Source organism: Phalangium opilio, unplaced genomic scaffold, assembly GCF_054372755.1.
Source record: "Phalangium opilio isolate 3A_F unplaced genomic scaffold, DU_Popi_V2 ptg000209l_1, whole genome shotgun sequence".
Classification (NCBI taxonomy): Eukaryota; Metazoa; Arthropoda; class Arachnida; order Opiliones; family Phalangiidae; genus Phalangium; species Phalangium opilio.
This window is the reverse complement of record NW_028324217.1, coordinates 3,118,859-3,141,727: the sequence shown is the minus strand read 5'-3', so window position 1 is coordinate 3,141,727 and position 22,869 is coordinate 3,118,859. Positions and strand designations below refer to the sequence as shown.

General features: G+C 35.8%; 1 protein-coding gene across 2 annotated transcripts; it reads left to right on the top strand.

Moving 5' to 3' along the window:
* Positions 1-520: 520 nt before the first annotated feature.
* On the top strand, positions 521-21,449 carry drk (growth factor receptor-bound protein 2 drk). Of its 2 annotated transcripts, XM_089854999.1 has the most exons (7): positions 531-760; positions 1,084-1,211; positions 7,670-7,767; positions 10,140-10,259; positions 10,404-10,569; positions 15,734-20,086; positions 20,996-21,449. In XM_089854999.1, the coding sequence occupies exons 2-6, from the start codon at positions 1,134-1,136 to the stop codon at positions 15,905-15,907; spliced, it is 636 nt and encodes a 211-aa protein (XP_089711125.1). In that variant the 5' UTR covers positions 531-760; positions 1,084-1,133; the 3' UTR covers positions 15,908-20,086; positions 20,996-21,449. The 2 variants fall into 2 exon arrangements, with proteins under 2 accessions (XP_089711126.1, XP_089711125.1); XM_089855000.1 differs by lacking the exons at positions 15,734-20,086; positions 20,996-21,449 and adding an exon at positions 10,751-10,924 and having other exon boundaries at positions 521-760.
* Positions 21,450-22,869: the final 1,420 nt, after the last annotated feature.

The window sequence follows — 22,869 nt, the reverse complement described above, 5'->3', positions numbered from 1 at the left end:
CACAAACTTGAGTAGACTAGCGGTATCCAATCACAAACTTGAGTAGACTACCACCATCCAATCACAAACTTGAGTAGACTACCGGTATCCAATCACAAACTTGAGCGGACTAATCACATCTAGCGGTACCTATTCACAAACCTGAACCTGACTAGATTAGCGAAACCTAGCGGTAGCCGGTAGGGACAATCAGGACGGAAATAAGAAAAAATTCTTATAGGACATGTGTCCAGTGAACCCCTGTTTGACTTGAAACTTTATTGGACATTGTCCACTGGAATGCGCAAAAATAGTGTTGCATCTCCATAGTTACGCTATCAAAACTTGGGAAAATTTATTGGTCAAACTGTCCAGTGACCCCCTTAGTGTTTTGAAAAAATTATGGGACACTTTAAAATTTTATTGTGCTTATTTCCGGCCCTGGGGACAATCAAACTAGACTCAAGACTCAAGAGTAAGGTACGAGCAAAGTAGGTAACCAATTATTTTTGTGTTAGCGGCCTAACCTCCATCGATCAGCTTTGGTGTAGTCTCTGGCTCTGCAGCTTTCTCTTCGCTCCTTGCATCCGAGAACGAAACCCAAGTTACCCAAGGTTTTTCCATTTCGTAGTCAATCGTGAGGAATTAATCGGAATTTATTTAGCGCGGAATCCCGTAAAACGTTGTTATTGACAAATTATAGAAAGAATTTCGCCATGTTTAAAATGGCTTGTAGGCCTTTTCTATGAACGAAATAATAAGCCTTGATCGTCTTTATTAGGTAAGTGTACCCGGGCCGTTTTTAGATTAATTTACGCGTGTGAAAGTTGAATGAACGAACGGCAACTGGCTTTAAAAGGTGTTAGTGGCAAAGGCTTAGGAATCCACCTGAGGGTCAGGCAGTGGCTTCATAAGCCTAAAAGCTCAGTAGTTACCGCTTTACTGGTGTATTGGAAAAGCCCAGCCAGCGTCCCACCCCTACTGTAATTTTAACTTGACGCCAGTAGCATGCATGACCAAGGCTTAAATAGGGTCCCCGCCTTTTTAACAGTTAAAAATTCAACGTAATTAATTATTAACCGTTTATTATTGATTGTTTTACAGTTAATTTGGTGCGTAGTTGTATAAATATAAATATAAAGCCAAAAAAACCCATGGAGGCCATAGCAAAACACGATTTTAATGCTACTGCAGCTGATGAATTAAGTTTTAGGAGAGGACAAGTGCTTAAAGTAAGTTTTTAACTATTTTGTTTATTATTAATTATTAAATGGTGTATTGTGCTTGATTATATTCGTATTTAAAGACTTATTATTTAGTATTTGAACCCCAATTATCGTTTTAAGTTAGATTAGGTTAGGTTTTCTTTAGTTAGTGATAGTTTGCAGTCTAAGATACCTTTGATAAACCAGTATAGACCAAGATTTGTTTGTGAAAAATGAAGTTTGACATATTTTTGAAGGTCCATATGATATGAATGGGTGGAAAATTTTAAACTATACAGATTAAATACCCCTTTTAAACGTGGAAATATTTGGGGTACTTCAAATACAATGTAGTTAGTTGTTTATCTCTCTTGTATTTATCAAATCAATTTCAAACCAAAGATTAATTTGAATTAAGGCAAACATACCAGTAAATTTTGCACCTGCTTATAAATTTTTAAAATGATAGGGGGTATGAGTCAAGAATGTGGTATTTCATGTTTACATTTAGGCCAAATTTGACTTCTAAAAAACATGGTACTTCAATAGATTTTGAAGTGTAGCTGTTTGTTTATAGATATTTCAGTAAAAATAGAGTACAGCCATAAGAAGTTTTACTTAAATTTAATAGTTTTCATGTGACATAAAGTAAATTAGCAGAGTTTCACATGGAAATTCTAAAATTGAACAGATTTTCATGTGAAAAATGTAAAATTTTACATATTTTGGTATGAAAATGTGAAATTTAGCAGATTTTCGCGTGAAAATGTCAAATTGAACATATTTTCGCGTGAAAATGTCAAATTGAACATATTTTCGCGTGAAAACGTCAAATTGAACATATTTTCGCGTGAAAAACGTCAAATTGAACATATTTTCGCGTGAAAAACGTCAAATTTGACATTTTCGCGTGAAAAACGTCAAATTTTACATATTTTCGCGTGAAAAACGTCAAATTTGACATATTTTCGCGTGAAAAACGTCATATTTAACATATTTTCGCGTGAAAAACGTGAAATTTAACATATTTACGCCTGAAAAACGTGAAATTTAACATATTTACGCCTGAAAAATGTCAAATTTAACATATTTACGCCTGAAAAACGTGAAATTTAACATATTTACGCCTGAAAAACGTCAAATTTAACATATTTTTGCGTGAAAAACGTCAAATTTAACATATTTTTGCGTGAAAAACGTCAAATTTAACATATTTTTGCGTGAAAAACGTGAAATTTAACATATTTACGTCTGAAAAACGTGAAATTTAACATATTTACGCGTGAAAAATGTCAAATTTAACATATTTTCGCGTGAAAAACGTCAAATTTAACATATTTTCTCGTGAAAAACGTCAAATTTAACATATTTTCGCGTGAAAAGTATTAAATTTAACGGAGTTTTACATGAAAAAACAGGGCAGAAAATGGTACTAAGACAAAACTGAAACCAAAATTACATTCTTAAAGATATCCAATATTATAGTATTGTAGTTTCATAATTATAGACGTCGTGATAAGATGGCTAGTTTCCGGTTTTTATTGAAAAGCTATTATTATTATACAGCTACGCTAAACTAAGTACTTATTGCTTTTATCTTATCAGCAATTATAATATTATTTTTTCAACATATTGTTTCTTAAAGTGGCAATTTTAATCTGTTAATGCCAAATGTTTCTCATCAAGTAGCAATAAATATTAAATATAAACAAAGTTAATTAATTAATTAATTAATAAATAAATGAACAAAACACATAACATCATGGGTCACTGAAAAGGAAAATATTTTCCCAATAGAGAAAATTTTACCTCCCTGCTCTTTGCACCTTGACCCTTGGGAGAGCATGACCTCGTGTTGCTACCAACCAATGAAATCACAGTTAGAATAGACGCCGTCAGAATTATTAGGCGTTAGGGAGTGGGCAAAGGGGTGAAAGTCTCCCCTACTAAGCGTCAGACCCTCACTTAGCCAATCAGAAGCTTTCCCCCACTAGCCTTTCACTCTGCCACCATTTTGGTGGAAATGGGAGGAGCCATTTTAAGCCACACCTCTCTGGTAGCTCCCTATACCCACAAAACATGGGTTATAAGGGGTCACAATAATTCCTAGTAGCTGTATGTATTCCTGTTCATACCAATAAGTTCATGATATTCTGGTTTTAATTATGTAACCCCTTATAAGGAAGGGGAAAGTAAATAACTGCCAATAAATAGATTCGTCTTTTAAAAATATATTTCTCAGACAAGCAACCTAAGCTACATATGTACGCAACAGAGTATAATTATATATATTGTATACAGGGTGTTCTTACATACAAAAAGGGGTGGTAGGTAATAATGGGATCGAAGTATGGGTACATACATGAGTGGGATGCGTGGATGGTTAGTTCTATGGGAAATCAACTGAATTTTGAGTGAATCGATGAAATGTGTTATGTAACTTCTTCTTTGACCAGCCCTTGGATTTTGATTGAGCCCCCCCACAAGGGATGCATGCACCCCCTAACACACAAGTTATCATGAATTAACATTGGAGAAGTGTTTATGATTGGACGACCCCTTAATTAAATATGAAATTATTAATTGTCCGTTCGGTTTCTTACTTATTAAATTTAAGGGGGTCATCCAATCATAAACACTTCTCCAATGTTCATTCATGATAACTTGTGGGTTAGGGGGTGCAATGGTGCATCCCTTGTGGGGGCTCAATCAAAATCTAAGGGCTGGTCATAGAAGAAGTTACATATAACATTTCATCGATTCACTCAAAATTCAGTTCATTTCCCATCAATATGCTACTACGAACTATTGTGACGTCACACCCTATCAATTTCTTCGGGTTTGGTGACCATATTTCAAGTCAGGCAATACAATAGAGAGCTTTTAGTTGGCTGAGTAGTACGTCACACTCTCCTAAGTCTTGCCAAGGTTCTGGCAGCCATATTGGTGGTTATCAGCAATATTCTTTCTGTATTCAACCCACCAAATTATCTCACGAATCTTAGCTCCTCCCCCAACCGAAAGCTCCCTATGTAGACTACTAATATTGACGTCACGTCCCTGTAGCTCCTCCCCTTTCAGTACCACTCTATTACCCTCTCATTTTGGAGGAACACCCTGTATACTATCTCTATATATATTACGGGATTTTTAATAGATTCTTGAAAGTAGAATTTTGTTGTTTTTTTAATGTATGCGCGCTCGGCTCGGTTCTCGGTTCTGTTCCTGTTTGAAGAAGTATTTTGCGCGCTTGCCTTGGGATATTTTCCCTTGCCTCTAGTCAGTCCCTACAGTACTGGATTTTCAAACCCCCTCTTTCAGTCTTTCTACATCCAGTCTGCTGAGAGAGACTTTAAAATGAAAGAAAAAAGAAATAAAGGAAAATTTCGAATTTTCAAAGAGTGTGGGAGCCTTACCCTCCTCCCCCCCTCTCCCTAACGCCGCTCAGAGTTAGTTTCCTCTTAAAGTTCGAGTTCCTCCCCCTATTGCCTACCCCCACCTTAAAGTGAGGGTTAAACGTGAATTATTTATCTATAGGTAGCATAAGTTTATAAGTGATATGTTCCGTTCCATAAGTTTGTTAATCTCTGGTAACTTAGAAACTGGAGCTTGTAATTTTGAAGTGATTGAAGTAGGGAGGTCATAGATTCAGGGTAAAGCGACATACGCCTGGTGAGTGGGGCGCTGCTGTCAAATTTGGGTAACTTAGTAAGTTCAGACTAAATAGGACCTAGATGGAACTTGGTCCTGCATGCAAAATTAATTAACCAGCACCGAGTGTAGATAGGACTTCAATTGACTCGCTTCCGTGGTCGTTCTCCTTCTCGAACTAGTTATCTCGAGTACTGTAAGTCCATCTCAGTAGCATTACGAACTCGTTTAGGTAGTGCCATTCATACTTATGGAACGGAACATATCACTTATAAACTTATGAAACTATATATATAGTCGAAAGCATTGTTAAGATTCGAATTTTCTGAATGTTTTAAATAATTATAAAAATAAAAGAACTTTTTCATTCTGTGAAACAATTTTAACAACAATCTTTGTATGCATAATTTTGCCACTCATCCTTGATGGTTTACCCCCAGTCTGGTGTATTAACAGCTTATTATGCGTGTCACTATTGTGTTTTGTTGGGAATTCATTCATCTGTAACCACAGACAAATATCTTAGTAACCTCCTCGGAACCCCTTCGTTCCAATTTGTTTCGACCTTTTATCTAAGGCATCTTCTGTCTGTCTGCATTTAATCTCGCAATTTTGATTGATGCATGAATGCATCATTTGGTCCGTACCCTTTTTGTGTGAAGGAACAATATCGAAAATGAAATAGCTTTATAGCGGTTTCTGGAGTTCTGGGAACTGCTTTGAAAGCCTTAAGCCAGTTTAGCCTCCCTTTAAACTACCATAGAAGAAAATAGAAAACCACTGAGAGAGCCGATTCTATTTTTAAAGTCATTTTCCATCTTCTGTAGAAAGTTTAGGGAAGTCTGTCTACTTCTTCGTACAGCTCTAAACCTCCTTATTTTTGTTATATTTTTTAAATTTTATTGCTATACAGGGTGTTGTGTTATAATCCAAAAAGGGGTGGTGGGTAATTATAGGACCGAAGTATTGTACACATGAGTGGGATGTGTGGATGGTTAGTTCTAAGGGAAATCAACTGAATTTTGAGTGAATCGATGAAATGTTAAATGTAACTTCTATGACCAGCCCTTAGATTTTGATTGAGCCCCCACAAGGGATGTATGCACCCCCTAACACACAAGTTACGAATAGACATTGTAGGAGTGTTTATGATTGGATGACCCCCTTAAGTTTAATAAATAAGAAACTGAACAGATAATTAATGATCTCTAATTTAATTAAGGGGTCATCCATTCATAAACACTTCAATCCCATGTTCAAGATAACTTGTGGGTTAGGGGGTGCATGCATCCCTTGTGGGGGCTCAATCAAAATCCAAGGGCTGGTCATAGGAGTTACATTTAACATTTCATCGATTCACTCAAAATTCAGTTGATTTCCCATAGAACCATCCACGCATCCCTGCACTCATGTATGTACAATACTTCGGTCCTATAATTACCCCCAACCCCTTTTTGGAACACAACACAACACCCTGTATATGCTTTAGATTTATCTGGCAGCTCAAATTCCTATCCTGTCTCTAACCCGTCTGTCTTTTAATTGTGCTATCTCGAGTACAAACCGTTTTCTTCCTTATTATCATACTAAGTGTATTTTTTATAATTTATTTTTATGTCATGGTATGGTATGGTACATAAAGGGTACAAGACGTTTTGTAACACTTTACAAGGGGAATTCCCCTATTCTTATTTTATAACCGTTTATAAGTGTTTTTGGGGTTATTTATTTTAAACGGTGGTGTCAGGTTTTTGGAATTTTAAAGAAATTTACCATCATTATGATCGCTCTATAACCTAGCATAAGTTTGTAAGATATCTTCCTTCCATAAGTTTTACACGCCCTATATAAAAAATGTCTTATCTGTATATTACCAAAAATACATACAGTTAATAAGAATCATTGTGTACGTGCCATTTTAATTTCTCAACGTATCTAGGTGGGCATTTTGTGGGAGGAGCCTAGACTTATCATTATGTATCTCGTTGCACGTTGCGCGCGGCTAGGAACTCACGTTACTACCAACCAATGAAAAGACAGTTAGAAAGACTCCATCAGAATTATTAATAGGCGTGACGACCCCTATAAAACTCCCGTAGAAATTAACATTAAATTTACATTTGAGCACAATTATTCCTATTAGATGTATGTATTCCTTCAAAATTTTATGATTTCTATAAAATATTGATTGTTATTTTGAAGAAGTCGTAAATCTTTAATTTTTTTTAGAGCCATTTCATTTTAATAGCATGAATTTTATGATATTTTTACAAAATATTGTAATAATTTTTGAAGTGTAGTTTAAAGTTTTATGTTTTTGCCATGTCGTTAAAAAATACTATAGTTGCTTTCAAGTTTCAATATGTTGAACACATTTAAGCCCTTGATAATATCCCTGAATACAAATTTTCGTTTTGATGGTTTAAGCTTTTATAAAAATAAATTATAGACCTATTGCTAAAAAACTAGTTGGTTTTTGTTTTAATTAGGTAGACCGCGTTAAAATCTGATATTTGACGTACCTACGTGATTACCCGTGAAGTCACGCTTGACGAATCTATATTAATCGGGTCTATTCATTTCTCTTTTTTTTTTTTGGGCGAAAATTTATTGAAATGCAAATAATTGTCAAGCTTTTCGAATTGTTTTCGCATTTTTTTCCGTCAAATTTAGTTTTGAAAAATAATTTAAAAAGAAAAGATTAAATACAAATTTTTTGGTTTAAATTTCTCCACGTCTGTCTTGACAATTTGTTGTAAACGCAATTAAAAATTTTAAGGGAAAATATACGGTCTTAGGACGCGTAATTAAACCAAATAAATATTAATTTGTAGGTACTAAATATGGAAGACGATATGAACTGGTATCGAGCCGAACTTGACGGTAGAGAGGGCCTCATTCCAAGTAACTACATTGAAATGAAGAGGCATGAGTAAGTCATCAAACTTTAAATTATTACCAGGGATAGATGTAATTTTAGAAATAGGAATGGAGAACGGAACGGTTAGTATTTACTTCAGTTATTCAGACTCATAGACCACCCAGTATAGTATAAAGCCCCTCCCTCCAACACGTAATGTAACGAAATGTTTAAATTATGTTATTGGCTGGCTCACTTAAATTAAACTACGTTTTGATGACGTTGCTGACGGGAACGGCGAAAAATAATGACGTAATTCCTTTTTACCTCTTTCGCTATGACCCTCCCGTCTCTGAATTCATACCCCCTCCCCTCCGTCCCGTCTCGTGGAAGGGGGTCCGTCCGGGATTTTGACGCGCGCCCAGATATTACTCTGTTCTCTATTCCTACTTCTAAAATTAAATCTATAGGGTTGGTACCGGTAATTGGGAACGATTCTAATTGGGAACACTTTTTCTTTAAAATTTTGTAACAAATTTTTGGATGGCTCAAATTCCTTTTAAAAGGGCTCAATTTGTAGATTGAATATCGAGGATTACGATAAAAATGGTCCGAATATTGTAGGAATACGTGGATGAAAGATACGGACCAATATACGCACCAACTCGGACTCATCAACTTAAGTTGATGCCAATTTTAGGTGTTTCTTGATACAATACCGTCGGGGAATAAGCTTTAGCGAGAGTTACAATAATCCCACGATAACAAACCTTTAACCATTAGATAGATCACGTTTTTAGCTATAAAATTGATATTAAAATCTCTCGTTTCGATTCGGAATTCGATTCAAAAATAGAGTTGGAAAAAACCAAGTAAAAATTGCAAATGGGAACACGACGTTTCGAGGATAATTAGAATCATTTTTAAGCTATTTTACTAAAAGATTAAACGTAAAAGTTTTGTAAACAAGCTACTTTCGGATAATATTAACTTTAAAATACATCATTGACCCAAAAAATACTCAAATTTCGCGCCTTTAGCAAAGTTATCAATTTAGCCGTAAGAGGGCCATAGCTACCACTACGTATTGGGCGGGAAAACGGCAAACCGAGTCAGCTGTTATGCTAGAGGCGAATAAAATGTGTCTTCTCAACAAATTAGTGAGCATTTTGACTCAGGTATTGTTTTTAACTATATTATCCTATTATCACTTATCAAATCTGCGTAAACTTTAATCCAGGTGCATGAATTTAGGCCCTACGTATTGGTAGCTTTTTTGGAAAAACTTTACTTTAGCTCGCGCATTCAAAATACAGTTTTTTCAATAAATATCATTTCTTGGAGGTTAATTATATGATAATTAATTACATTTAAGTCGCGGAAACTATTTTAATCAATATTTTCACGAACCTAACCTAACCTAACCAAACCTAACCTAACCTAACCTAACCTAACCTAACCTAACCTAACCTAACCAAACCAAACCTAACCTAACCTAACCTAACCTAACCTAACCAAACCTAACCAAACCTAACCTAACCTAACCTAACCTAACCTAACCAAACCTAACCAAACCTAACCTGACCTGACCTAACCTAACCTGACCTAACCTAACCTGACCTAACCTAACCTAACCTAACCAAACCTAATATTGATTATAATAGTTTCCGCAAACCTAACATTTCTTGGAGTTGACAATATTTAGTAATATTTTGGAAAAGGTGATATTTATGCAGTTGATAAGCCTTGGCAATAACAAAAACAGGCGCACATTAGCCGCTCATGGAAGGGAATAAGAGGGAATAAATTACAAAAAACATGGAAAATATTGATGTAAGTTAGTTTCCGCACCTTAAATTTAACTAATTATCGTATAATTAACCTCCCAGAAAAGATATTTATTGAAAAAACTGTAATTTGAATGCGCGAGCTAAAGTAAAGTTTAGCCGCTTTTTTCCTAGGGCCTTTTTTATTCCTCCCATTTGATTAGCATTGGTGTTCCCATTTGGGTCCCGCGTTCACTATTTAGAGTCAGGGTGTTCCCATTTACCAGCGATTGTTCACATTTGGGGTCCTCTAAGGGGTTTAGGAAATAGGATATTGTGCAAAATTTAAAAGAGTTAAAAAGCTGAAAACAAAAACGAATTGTGTCTAAAGAATCATATTTCATGTCCTGAAAGTTTCAGGTGTCTAACGTTAGCGCCACGGAAGTTATTCAAAGATTTGTAAAAAGTGTTCCCAATTACCAGTACCAACCCTACATGTTAATAAATTTAGTCTACAGTATTTTTTCTTATATTTACCTAGTTCTCTTTTATAAAATCCTATAATTCCGGTAGAAAAAAATATTTACTATTTTTCTAATGAGAAATTAAAATTTTTGGCTGTGTTCTCTGTAATTTAATTAATAAATTTAATCTGTATTTAATTTAATGTTAATTCAGCTGGTATTATGGACGCATAACACGAGTAAATGCGGAGAAACTACTTTTGAACAAACACGAAGGCGCTTTCCTTATTAGAGTCAGTGAAAGTTCGCCCGGTGACTTTTCACTTTCAGTCAAGTAATTAAATTGTTTTTCTGTTCTTGATTTTTCTATTTTTATTTTTGTTGATCTTTTGATTTGTATTTGAACGTCCATTTTGGTTTTCTTGTGTTTTTTGATAATCTGTGGTCAATTTTGGTGTTATTTGTTTTACATTGTAAGGTGCGGGGATAATGTCCAACATTTTAAAGTTTTGCGAGATACGCAAGGCAAGTTCTTCCTCTGGGTAGTCAAATTTAATTCTCTGAATGAATTGGTAGAGTATCATCGTTCCGCGTCCGTTTCTCGATCGCAAGATATTAAACTCAAGGACATGCAGCCTGAAGAAGTCAGTATCTTACTTTTCTGTTGTTATTATTTTGGTTTTTTTAATACGTTTTTGCAAAGTTTTCATCACAATAAATACTTAATTTATTTTCGGGATACCTTTATTGTATTTTCGCGATACCTTTATTGTATTTTCAGGATACCTTCGTTGATTTTTTGCGATACCTTTATTGTATTTTCAGGATACCTTTATTGTATTTTCGCGATACCTTTATTGTATTTTCGCGATACCTTTACTGATTTTTCGCGATACCTTTATTGATTTTTCGCGATACCTTCATTGTATTTCCGCGATACCTTTATTGTATTTCCGCGATACCTTCATTGTATTTTCGCGATAACTTCATTGTATTTTCGCGATACCTTCATTGTATTTTCGCGATACCTTGGTTGGATTATTCCGATACCTTGGTTGGATTATTCCGATATACCTTGGTTGGTTTATTCCGATATACCTTGGTTGGTTTATTCCGATATACCTTGGTTGGTTTATTCCGATATACCTTGGTTGGTTTATTCCGATATACCTTGGTTGGATTATTCCGATATACCTCGGTTGGATTATTCCGATATACCTTGGTTGGTTTATTCCGACATACCTTGGTTGGTTTATTCCGACATACCTTGGTTGGTTTATTCCGACATACCTTGGTTGGTTTATTCCGACATACCTTGGTTGGTTTATTCCGATATACCTTGGTTGGTTTATTCCGATATACCTTGGTTGGTTTATTCCGATATACCTTGGTTGGATTATTCCGATACCTTGGTTGGATTATTCCGATACCTTGGTTGGATTATTCCGATACCTTGGTTGGATTATTCCGATACCTTGGTTGGATTATTCCGATACCTTGGTTGGATTATTCCGATATACCTTGGTTGGTTTATTCCGATATACCTTGGTTGGTTTATTCCGACATACCTTGGTTGGTTTATTCCGACATACCTTGGTTGGTTTATTCCGACATACCTTGGTTGGTTTATTCCGACATACCTTGGTTGGTTTATTCCGATATACCTTGGTTGGTTTATTCCGATATACCTTGGTTGGTTTATTCCGATATACCTTGGTTGGATTATTCCGATACCTTGGTTGGATTATTCCGATACCTTGGTTGGATTATTCCGATACCTTGGTTGGATTATTCCGATACCTTGGTTGGATTATTCCGATACCTTGGTTGGATTATTCCGATACCTTGGTTGGATTATTCCGATATACCTTGGTTGGTTTATTCCGATATACCTTGGTTGGTTTATTCCGATATACCTCGGTTGGATTATTCCGATACCTTGGTTGGATTATTCCGATAACTTGGTTGGATTATTCCGATACCTTGGTTGGATTATTCCGATATACCTTGGTTGGTTTATTCCGATATACCTTGGTTGGTTTATTCCGATATACCTTGGTTGGTTTATTCCGATATACCTCGGTTGGATTATTCCGATACCTTGGTTGGATTATTCCGATAACTTGGTTGGATTATTCCGATATACCTTGGTTGGTTTATTCCGATATACCTTGGTTGGTTTATTCCGATATACCTCGGTTGGATTATTCCGATATACCTCGGTTGGATTATTCCGATACCTTGGTTGGATTATTCCGATAACTTGGTTGGATTATTCCGATACCTTGGTTGGATTATTCCGATATACCTTGGTTGGTTTATTCCGATATACCTTGGTTGGTTTATTCCGATATACCTTGGTTGGTTTATTCCGATATACCTCGGTTGGATTATTCCGATACCTTGGTTGGATTATTCCGATAACTTGGTTGGATTATTCCGATACCTTGGTTGGATTATTCCGATATACCTTGGTTGGTTTATTCCGATATACCTTGGTTGGTTTATTCCGATATACCTTGGTTGGATTATTCCGATATACCTTGGTTGGTTTATTCCGATATACCTTGGTTGGTTTATTCCGATATACCTTGGTTGGTTTATTCCGATATACCTCGGTTGGATTATTCCGATACCTTGGTTGGATTATTCCGATAACTTGGTTGGATTATTCCGATACCTTGGTTGGTTTATTCCGATATACCTTGGTTGGTTTATTCCGATATACCTCGGTTGGATTATTCCGATATACCTCGGTTGGATTATTCCGATATACCTCGGTTGGTTTATTCCGATATACCTTGGTTGGTTTATTCCGATATACCTTGGTTGGTTTATTCCGATATACCTCGGTTGGATTATTCCGATATACCTCGGTTGGATTATTCCGATATACCTCGGTTGGATTATTCCGATATACCTCGGTTGGATTATTCCGATATACCTCGGTTGGATTATTCCGATATACCTCGGTTGGTTTATTCCGATATACCTCGGTTGGTTTATTCCGATATACCTCGGTTGGATTATTCCGATATACCTCGGTTGGATTATTCCGATATACCTCGGTTGGTTTATTCCGACATACCTTGGTTGGTTTATTCCGACATACCTTGGTTGGTTTATTCCGATATACCTTGGTTGGTTTATTCCGATATACCTTGGTTGGTTTATTCCGATATACCTTGGTTGGATTATTCCGATACCTTGGTTGGATTATTCCGATACCTTGGTTGGATTATTCCGATACCTTGGTTGGATTATTCCGATACCTTGGTTGGATTATTCCGATATACCTTGGTTGGTTTATTCCGATATACCTTGGTTGGTTTATTCCGATATACCTTGGTTGGTTTATTCCGATATACCTTGGTTGGTTTATTCCGATATACCTTGGTTGGTTTATTCCGATATACCTCGGTTGGTTTATTCCGATATACCTCGGTTGGATTATTCCGATATACCTCGGTTGGATTATTCCGATATACCTCGGTTGGATTATTCCGATATACCTTGGTTGGTTTATTCCGATCTACCTTGGCTGATTATTCGCGATACCTTGGTTGTACCTTGGTGGATTATTCGCGATACCTTGGCTTATTATTCACGATACCTTGGTTGTACCTTGGTGGATTATTCGCGATACCTTGGCTGATTATTCACGATACCTTGGTTGTACCTTGGTGGATTATTCGCGATACCTTGGCTGATTATTCACGATACCTTGGTTGTACCTTGGTGGATTATTCGCGATACCTTGGCTGATTATTCACGATACCTTGGTTGTACCTTGGTGGATTATTCGCGATACCTTGGCTTATTATTCACGATACCTTGGTTGTACCTTGGTGGATTATTCGCGATACCTTGGCTTATTATTCACGATACCTTGGTTGTACCTTGGTGGATTATTCGCGATACCTTGGCTTATTATTCACGATACCTTGGTTGTACCTTGGTGGATTATTCGCGATACCTTGGCTGATTATTCACGATACCTTGGTTGTACCTTGGTGGATTATTCGCGATACCTTGGCTGATTATTCACGATACCTTGGTTGTACCTTGGTGGATTATTCGCGATACCTTGGCTGATTATTCACGATACCTTGGTTGTACCTTGGTGGATTATTCGCGATACCTTGGCTTATTATTCACGATACCTTGGTTGTACCTTGGTGGATTATTCGCGATACCTTGGCTTATTATTCACGATACCTTGGTTGTACCTTGGTGGATTATTCGCGATACCTTGGCTTATTATTCACGATACCTTGGTTGTACCTTGGTGGATTATTCGCGATACCTTGGCTGATTATTCACGATACCTTGGTTGTACCTTGGTGGATTATTCGCGATACCTTGGCTGATTATTCACGATACCTTGGTTGTACCTTGGTGGATTATTCGCGATACCTTGGCTGATTATTCACGATACCTTGGTTGTACCTTGGTGGATTATTCGCGATACCTTGGCTGATTATTCACGATACCTTGGTTGTACCTTGGTGGATTATTCGCGATACCTTGGCTTATTATTCACGATACCTTGGTTGTACCTTGGTGGATTATTCGCGATACCTTGGCTTATTATTCACGATACCTTGGTTGTACCTTGGTGGATTATTCGCGATACCTTGGCTGATTATTCACGATACCTTGGTTGTACCTTGGTGGATTATTCGCGATACCTTGGCTGATTATTCACGATACCTTGGTTGTACCTTGGTGGATTATTCGCGATACCTTGGCTGATTATTCACGATACCTTGGTTGTACCTTGGTGGATTATTCGCGATACCTTGGCTGATTATTCACGATACCTTGGTTGTACCTTGGTGGATTATTCGCGATACCTTGGCTTATTATTCACGATACCTTGGTTGTACCTTGGTGGATTATTCGCGATACCTTGGCTTATTATTCACGATACCTTGGTTGTACCTTGGTGGATTATTCGCGATACCTTGGCTTATTATTCACGATACCTTGGTTGTACCTTGGTGGATTATTCGCGATACCTTGGCTGATTATTCACGATACCTTGGTTGTACCTTGGTGGATTATTCGCGATACCTTGGCTGATTATTCACGATACCTTGGTTGTACCTTGGTGGATTATTCGCGATACCTTGGCTGATTATTCACGATACCTTGGTTGTACCTTGGTGGATTATTCGCGATACCTTGGCTGATTATTCACGATACCTTGGTTGTACCTTGGTGGATTATTCGCGATACCTTGGCTTATTATTCACGATACCTTGGTTGTACCTTGGTGGATTATTCGCGATACCTTGGCTTATTATTCACGATACCTTGGTTGTACCTTGGTGGATTATTCGCGATACCTTGGCTTATTATTCACGATACCTTGGTTGTACCTTGGTGGATTATTCGCGATACCTTGGCTGATTATTCACGATACCTTGGTTGTACCTTGGTGGATTATTCGCGATACCTTGGCTGATTATTCACGATACCTTGGTTGTACCTTGGTGGATTATTCGCGATACCTTGGCTGATTATTCACGATACCTTGGTTGTACCTTGGTGGATTATTCGCGATACCTTGGCTGATTATTCACGATACCTTGGTTGTACCTTGGTTGATTATTCGCGATACCTTGGTTGTACCTTGGTTGATTATTCGCGATACCTTCGTTGGATTATTCGCGATACCCTCATTAATATTGCGTAAGTTTGTGTAGAATTTAGTTAACCTTGCACATGCCAAATCACCTCGTACCCTTAAAAACCCATAATAAATAAATAAATAATCAATATTTGCGTTTGAAAACCTTTCAGTTTTTGGTCCAAGCAATGTACGACTTTCAACCTCAAGAAAATGGAGAATTAGAGTTCCATCGATCTGACGTAATAACCGTTATCGATCGATCCGATCCCAATTGGTGGGAAGGTGAAATTGGAACAAGGCGCGGATATTTTCCTGCCACATACGTTGTTCCTTATCACACATAGACACCACCCCCTCTTACCCCCTCTTATCCCCCCTTAAACCCTTTCCCCCCCCGCCCCCCAATTTAAACAATTATTCAAAATAAACAAACAAACAAACAAACAAATATTAATAATTTTTAAGGAATGTGAAGCAAAAACAAAAAAATTATGATAAAAACATTTGTTATCGAGATTTTAAGCCTTTTTTGGTCTTAAGGCTTTTTAAAAACCAACAACAAAAAATTGTGGATTTGAATTTCAAGTGAAACGTAACCTTTGACCTTTACCCTTTTTTTGTTTAATTTTTAATGCTTTTGTTAATTAATTTCAAACTTTAAAAAAAAAAATTCCTTTGAAATTTGGTTTTTGGGGTCCAAACCAAAAATTTAGGAATCCTGAACTGAACTGAATTGAATTGAATTGAACTGATAAAAAAAATATGGTTTTATTTTAAACAAAAACAAAAACGGACTAATGACGTTAACGTAATTAATTTTCTTTTTTTAATTAAGATTAAAATTAAATTTCCCGCCCAATTTAGTCTTCTAATTAACAAAATATGTTAATTAGTGGAAATTAACATAAGATATGTTATAGCCAAAATACGATCAATTTATCTCTCTCTGTATTAATTAATTATGCAATTTTCATTTTTAATTAGTTTTTTTTTAATTAACGATAAATGGGTTAGTTTTGTTTTTTTTTATTCGGATTACGTTTTTTCTCGTTTTAATCTTATTTCTTTTTTAAATATTAATTAATTTACCGTTTAATTAATGGTGATTATTTAATGTTTGTAAAATGAACCATGATTTTTTTTTTTTTTTAACATTTTTAAAAAAATGTTCCAGTAAAGGTAGGTTTATTTTCAAACTGTTTAAAACGTGGACAAAAATCAGGAGTCACGTGATTATCGACCGTGAAAAAAAAATGTTGCAAAGTTGTTTTTTGCAAAAGTGCGCGAAATTTCAAATCAAAACTACCGTCCTAATATTTTGATATCATTTTCAATTTATAAGTTAAACATATTTAACTTTAAATCGTAATAATCGTCGTGCTTTTTAATATATTATAGTTAAACGCTAATATATCGTGGTTAAGACGCCGATATATCGTGGTTGAATCGCCGATTTATCGTAGCTACATCGCCGATAGATCGTAGTCAAATCGCCGATATATCGTAGTTAAATCGCCGATATATCGTAGTTACATCGCCGATATATCGCGGTTGAATCGCCGATTTATCGTGGTTCAATCGCCGATATATCGTGGTTAAAACGCCGATATATCGATGTTAAAACGCCGATATATCGTAGTTAAAACTCCGAAATATCGTGGTTGAATCGCCGATATATCGTAGTTTAAACGCCGATAAATCGTAGTTTAAACGCCGATAAATCGTAGTTTAAACGCCGATAAATCGTAGTTTAAACGCCGATAAATCGTAGTTAAAACGCCGATGTATCGTAGTTAAAACGCCGATATATCGTAGTTAAAACGCCGATGTATCGTAGTTAAAACGCCGATAAATCAAGGTTAAAATGCCGATATATATCGTAGTTAAAACGCCGGTAAATCGTGGTTAAAACGCCGATAAATCGAGGCTAAAACGCCGATATATTGTGGTCAAAACGCCGATATATCGTGGTTAAAACGCCGATATATTGCAGTTATAAACGCCACTATATTATAGTTAAACGCCGATTTAGCTAATAGCTATTAATTAAGCTAAAGTCGTGGTTCATTTTGCAAGCTTTAATTACCTGAAATAGCGGTAATAACAACAAGTAAAGAAATAAACATCTCGCTTCTTATTGTGTAAATAAAATATAGAATACGAAATTCCGTTAAAAAAAACAAATTGGAGCTAGTTTTAATTTTAATTTTTTAATTTCAGTTAATTTTACCGGACTTACAATTTTTTCCCAGCTGCTTCCCGCTTTTTCCTCTCCAGAGTGGTAATATTTCCTAAAGGTCACAAACAAACAACAAACAAACAACAAACAAACAAACAAACAAACCTAATTTACCAACAAATTTGGCATTAATTGCCATATTTTTCAAAAGTAAATATCAGCCCTAAATTAGTAATTGTTGATTGTTTAATTCAATTAGACTTCCAAATTAAAATTGCGTATTTTTAGGCCATTTTTTATTGATACATACATGAACTATTTTAAAACGTAACGTACTATACCACCTGGCCTAGTCAACACTGGTTTAATATTTCACATTGCAGCGGTGTTTAATTAAGTTTAATTTAATTTAATTAAAAATATTTGGGGGTTAAATTTTTAAAGCAAGTCTAGGCTGTGTTTAGTTCGAACAAATGATACTAGATGACGCTCCCATAGTCGAAGCTTAGCCTTCCGCCCTCGATGTTAACGAGCTCTGATTGGTTCCCGACGGTATTTTGCAACGGTAAAATTGGTTAGGGGCGCCATTTTGTAGCCGATATTTAAGTTTAATTTGAAATTGGATGATTTCGTTTTCAGTACTAAATTGAGGGTTCATCCAAGGTTCTAACTAACTAACACCTTTGGTTATAGTTATTTACACTAATATCTTAAACTATAATTAATAATCTGCATTAATTTTAATGAATTATAGCACGGAATTAAAGGAGATATATTAAACTTAAATATCTATATTTCCCCCGAATTTTTATACAGACATTTATTTGTTAATAATTATCTTCCGTTATTTTGTTTAATTAATGCTTAATAAGTTAATCGTGTTGTTAATTCAATAATTTTGTATAAAAAAATTTCGTTCGTAGGCTATTGCTCAATATTTCGTTAGAACTTAAGGGGCTGTAAAGCAGACATCGGACGGTTTGTTAAAATTATTTGAAATATACGTCAAAGGCACCACGTGACGCCAAGAAACAAAGCCTCCACGTGATTCGACAAATAGTCTTTGTTTTTCGCTAGATTGCAGAGCAATTCCCTTACCCGGAGTGCTAGTTTTCGAAATAAAATGAACTAAGCTTCTTTAAATCACACCTTTCCTTAGTCACGTGGTGTACCATGTGACGCCAAGATATAAAGACTCCATGACTGGAAAACTAGTCTTTGTTTATTGCCAGATTGCAGCGCAAATTCCCTGACCCTAACTGCTAGTTTTCAGAAATAAAAGGAACTAAGCTTCTTTAAACCACGCCTTTCCTTAGTCACGTGTTGTACCACGTGACGCCAAGATACAAAGACCCCACATGGACAACTAGTAATTAATTTTCGCGAGATTGCAGAGCCAATTCCCTTACCCAAAGTGCTAGTTTTTGAAATAAAACGATCTAATCTTCTTTAAACCACGCTTCTTTCCTTAGTCACGTGGTGTCTATGATGAATTACTGAAATCTCTTTACCCAAACGCCGATGTTTACTTTACAGACTCTTTAAAGTTTAATTTTATTTTAGTTTTTGCTTGATAATTAAACCAAACCAGGGATTGGTTAATTAATAATTAACTTTAATCAGGAATTAATAAATTAATTAATTTTTTCCGTAGAAGTTTTTAATTAAAACGGTAGGTGACGCCATATTGTGGCACGTGTGCATGGCGCTGAATAAGTGTTATTATTATTATTATTATTTTCAACATGGTGCTGTAAAAATGTTAATTTGATCATAAAATATGATCAGTCCGGATGAACAAAAAAATATGCGCACGGATTTAATTTAGCGGGTTGATTAAAAGGGGGAAAAAATATTTTGTAAATTGGTTTAATTTCTTTTCTTTTTTTTTCATGAATAATTAAGTATATAATTAAATTACCATAAGTTGATGATATTATTGGTTCCATAAGTTTGACACTTGGTAAACGGAATATTTATTATTAATTTATGGTAATGCATTTATTGTATATATATATATTAACGGCTTAAAAATTAATGGCTTAATTAATTAATTAATTCTTATTTCAAATTTTAATTGATTGTATTGAAAGATTGTGTGTGTTCCCCCGCCTACCCCCTTTTATGAGTCATTAAAAAACGAACCTCATGTTAATCTAATTAATTAATTAATTATTAATGTACGCCCCTTTTTTGTCATTGTGTTAAAAAAAAACATTTTATCATGATTTGTTTTAGCGAAGTGATATAATATGTAATATTATCATATGATATGATCTTTTTTTGTGAAATATTTCGACTACTCTGCTGCACATTTATCAATTAAGGATTGTTGCATTAAGAGGTAAATTAATTTTAAGTATTTAATTAATTTGGATGTGTTGATTTGCCTTATATGTGGGCGGGAATGCATAAAGTTAATTGGAATAATTGCGTACTGGCCATTTTCTCTAAATGTATCTAGGTGCGGATTTAGTGGGAGGAGTTAGCACCTAGGAACTCGCGTTGCTACCAACCAATGAAATACGTCAGAATTATGAGGCGTAGCCGTTTTTCCAACGTATCTAGGTGAGGGTTTTGTGGGAGGAGTTAGCTAGACTAATCATTATCATAAGTTTATCATGCATGATAAACTATGCCGAATTTTACCCATAGCAAATTAATGATCTATTTCGCTGCCTATTGCACTATGAGCGCGTCTAGGGCCAGGCTCTGCTACCAACCTATTAAATCACGGTTATAAAGGCGTCAGAATTATGAGGCCATGTTCATATTTGGTAAATCACGCATCCAAAGTATATTATATCATAAGTTTATAAGTGATATGTTCCGTTCCATAAGTATGAATGGCACTACCTATACAAGTTCGTAATGCTACTGAGATGGACTTACAGTTCTCGAGATAACTAGTTCGAGAAGGAGAACGACGGAATTAAGCGAGTCAATTGAAGTCCTAACTACACTCGGTGCAGGTGGTTAATTAATTTTGCAGCTAGGACCAAGTTCCATCTAGGTCCTATTTAGTCTGAACTTACTAAGTTACCCAAATTTGACAGCAGCGCCCCACTCACCAGGCGTATGCCGCTTTACCCTGAATCTATGACCTCCCTACTTCAATCACTTCAAAATTACAAGCTCCAGTTTCTAAGTTACCAGAGATTAACAAACTTATGGAACGGAACATATCACTTATAAACTTATAATCCAATAAATATGTAGGTACAAACTTTACTTTATTTACTATTTTTTGCAGAGCAACAATTCTGATACTTGATGCACAAACTAAACATGAAAACCACAACACGCACGCTATATATACATATATAAATATAAAAACCCCAATGTGAACGCATATGAACTGTAAATTTTGCGAAAACTGTACTATATACTAAAACGAGATGGTACTGGTACTAAGTGTAATTTTTCACTCTTAAAAAACCAACAAAGAACAAGAACTATTAGCATTTATTCAAAACTAAAAACAATGCATGCTAAACACTTTGAATTTTTTCGTTAAAAGTTCAACTGTATCCTGCGAAAAGAAAAATGATTATTTTGGTTTTGAATGACAAATTTTCGAACTCTAGAATAGTTGCCATGGTTTTGTCTAAAAAAACATTGAATTAAACCGAATAATATTTGTGTAATTATATCCCGAATATTTGCAGATATTAAAACAAATAACCCGGTATTGATTAAATATTAAATATTCATAGAGTTGAACACTTTATTAATTGCTTCCAAGGATAGATTAAGTAGGAATGGAGAACGGTTAGTATTTACTTCAATATAGAGCCCCTCCCTCCAACACGTAACGAATAGTTCAAATTATCTTAATGGCTCACTTAAACTATACATACGTTTTGATGACGTTGCTGACGGGAACTGCGAAAAATACGTAATTCCTTTTTACCTCTGTCGCTATGACCCTCCCGCCTCTTATTTCATACTCCCCCCCCGTCCCGTCGAAAGGGGGTCCGGGACTTTGACGCGCGCCCAGATATTACTCTGTTCTCCATTCCTACTTCTAAAATTAAATCTATCCCTTTTGCTACGTTACCAACATTTTGAACTCCAAAAATGGGAAGGTGATTATAGGACCGAATTCGGTACATTACGTGAGTGGGATGCATTGCGTGGATGGTTCTATGGGAAATCAACTGAATTTTGAGTGAATCGATGAAATGTGTTATGTAACTTCTATGACCAGCCCTTAGATTTTGATTGAGCCCCCACAAGGGAAGTGCATGCACCCCCTAACCCACAAGTTATCATCATGAACATTGTAGAAGTGTTTATGATTGGATGACCCCTTAATTAAATTAGCATTAGTTAATCTCATCATTTTCTTCTACAGACCAGGGTCAAACCAGAAGTGAGATGAGACTAGAGGTGAAGGGCTCTAGCATTGGTAGTAGATCCTGGCACTAGTGAACAAATTTGAGGGTTTTATGCCGCTTCCATCGCGCCTACACTAGAGAGGAAAAAATTGGTCGAGTTCCAAAAACATTTCCTACCCCCTTCCCCTCAACCTAAAGCCGCGGAACACGGACGCCGCGTGTGCTTGAATCTAGTTCGGTCGTCTACCACCGCGAGCGTCTCACGTTTTGGAGGGGAAATTTAGAAACCGCTACCAGAGGGCCAACCGTTGGTGTGTTATCAAGAATATTCACTTTCGCCAAGTGAAGAATTTGGTTAGCTCAGTACTTCTGGTCTCATCTCACTTCTGGTCAAACTAATAGCCCATCGTATATACGATGTGGCTAAAAAAATAGGAACTTGTTTACTCTTATTTGGAGTACATTCGGGAATTTTAACATGTAAGGGTAGTTAACCATAACAGAATACTCTGAGGTAATTGTTATTATACGGATGTTAGACCATGTAATATATTCATATATAACATAAGTATACGTTGAGTTTTTCCATACGCGACACATACGCTCTAACACCTACTGGTCGTCGGTCGTGATCCATATTCAAAGGCGTATATGAATTAATCCATAATAATGAACTGTAGAGTAGACCGTAGACGAAGAAGAAAATTTCGAAAACAAAGCAATAAATTTTGTAATTAAAAAAATTATTCGCTATCTCTCGTTAACATGCAAGAGCGTTGTATAAAAT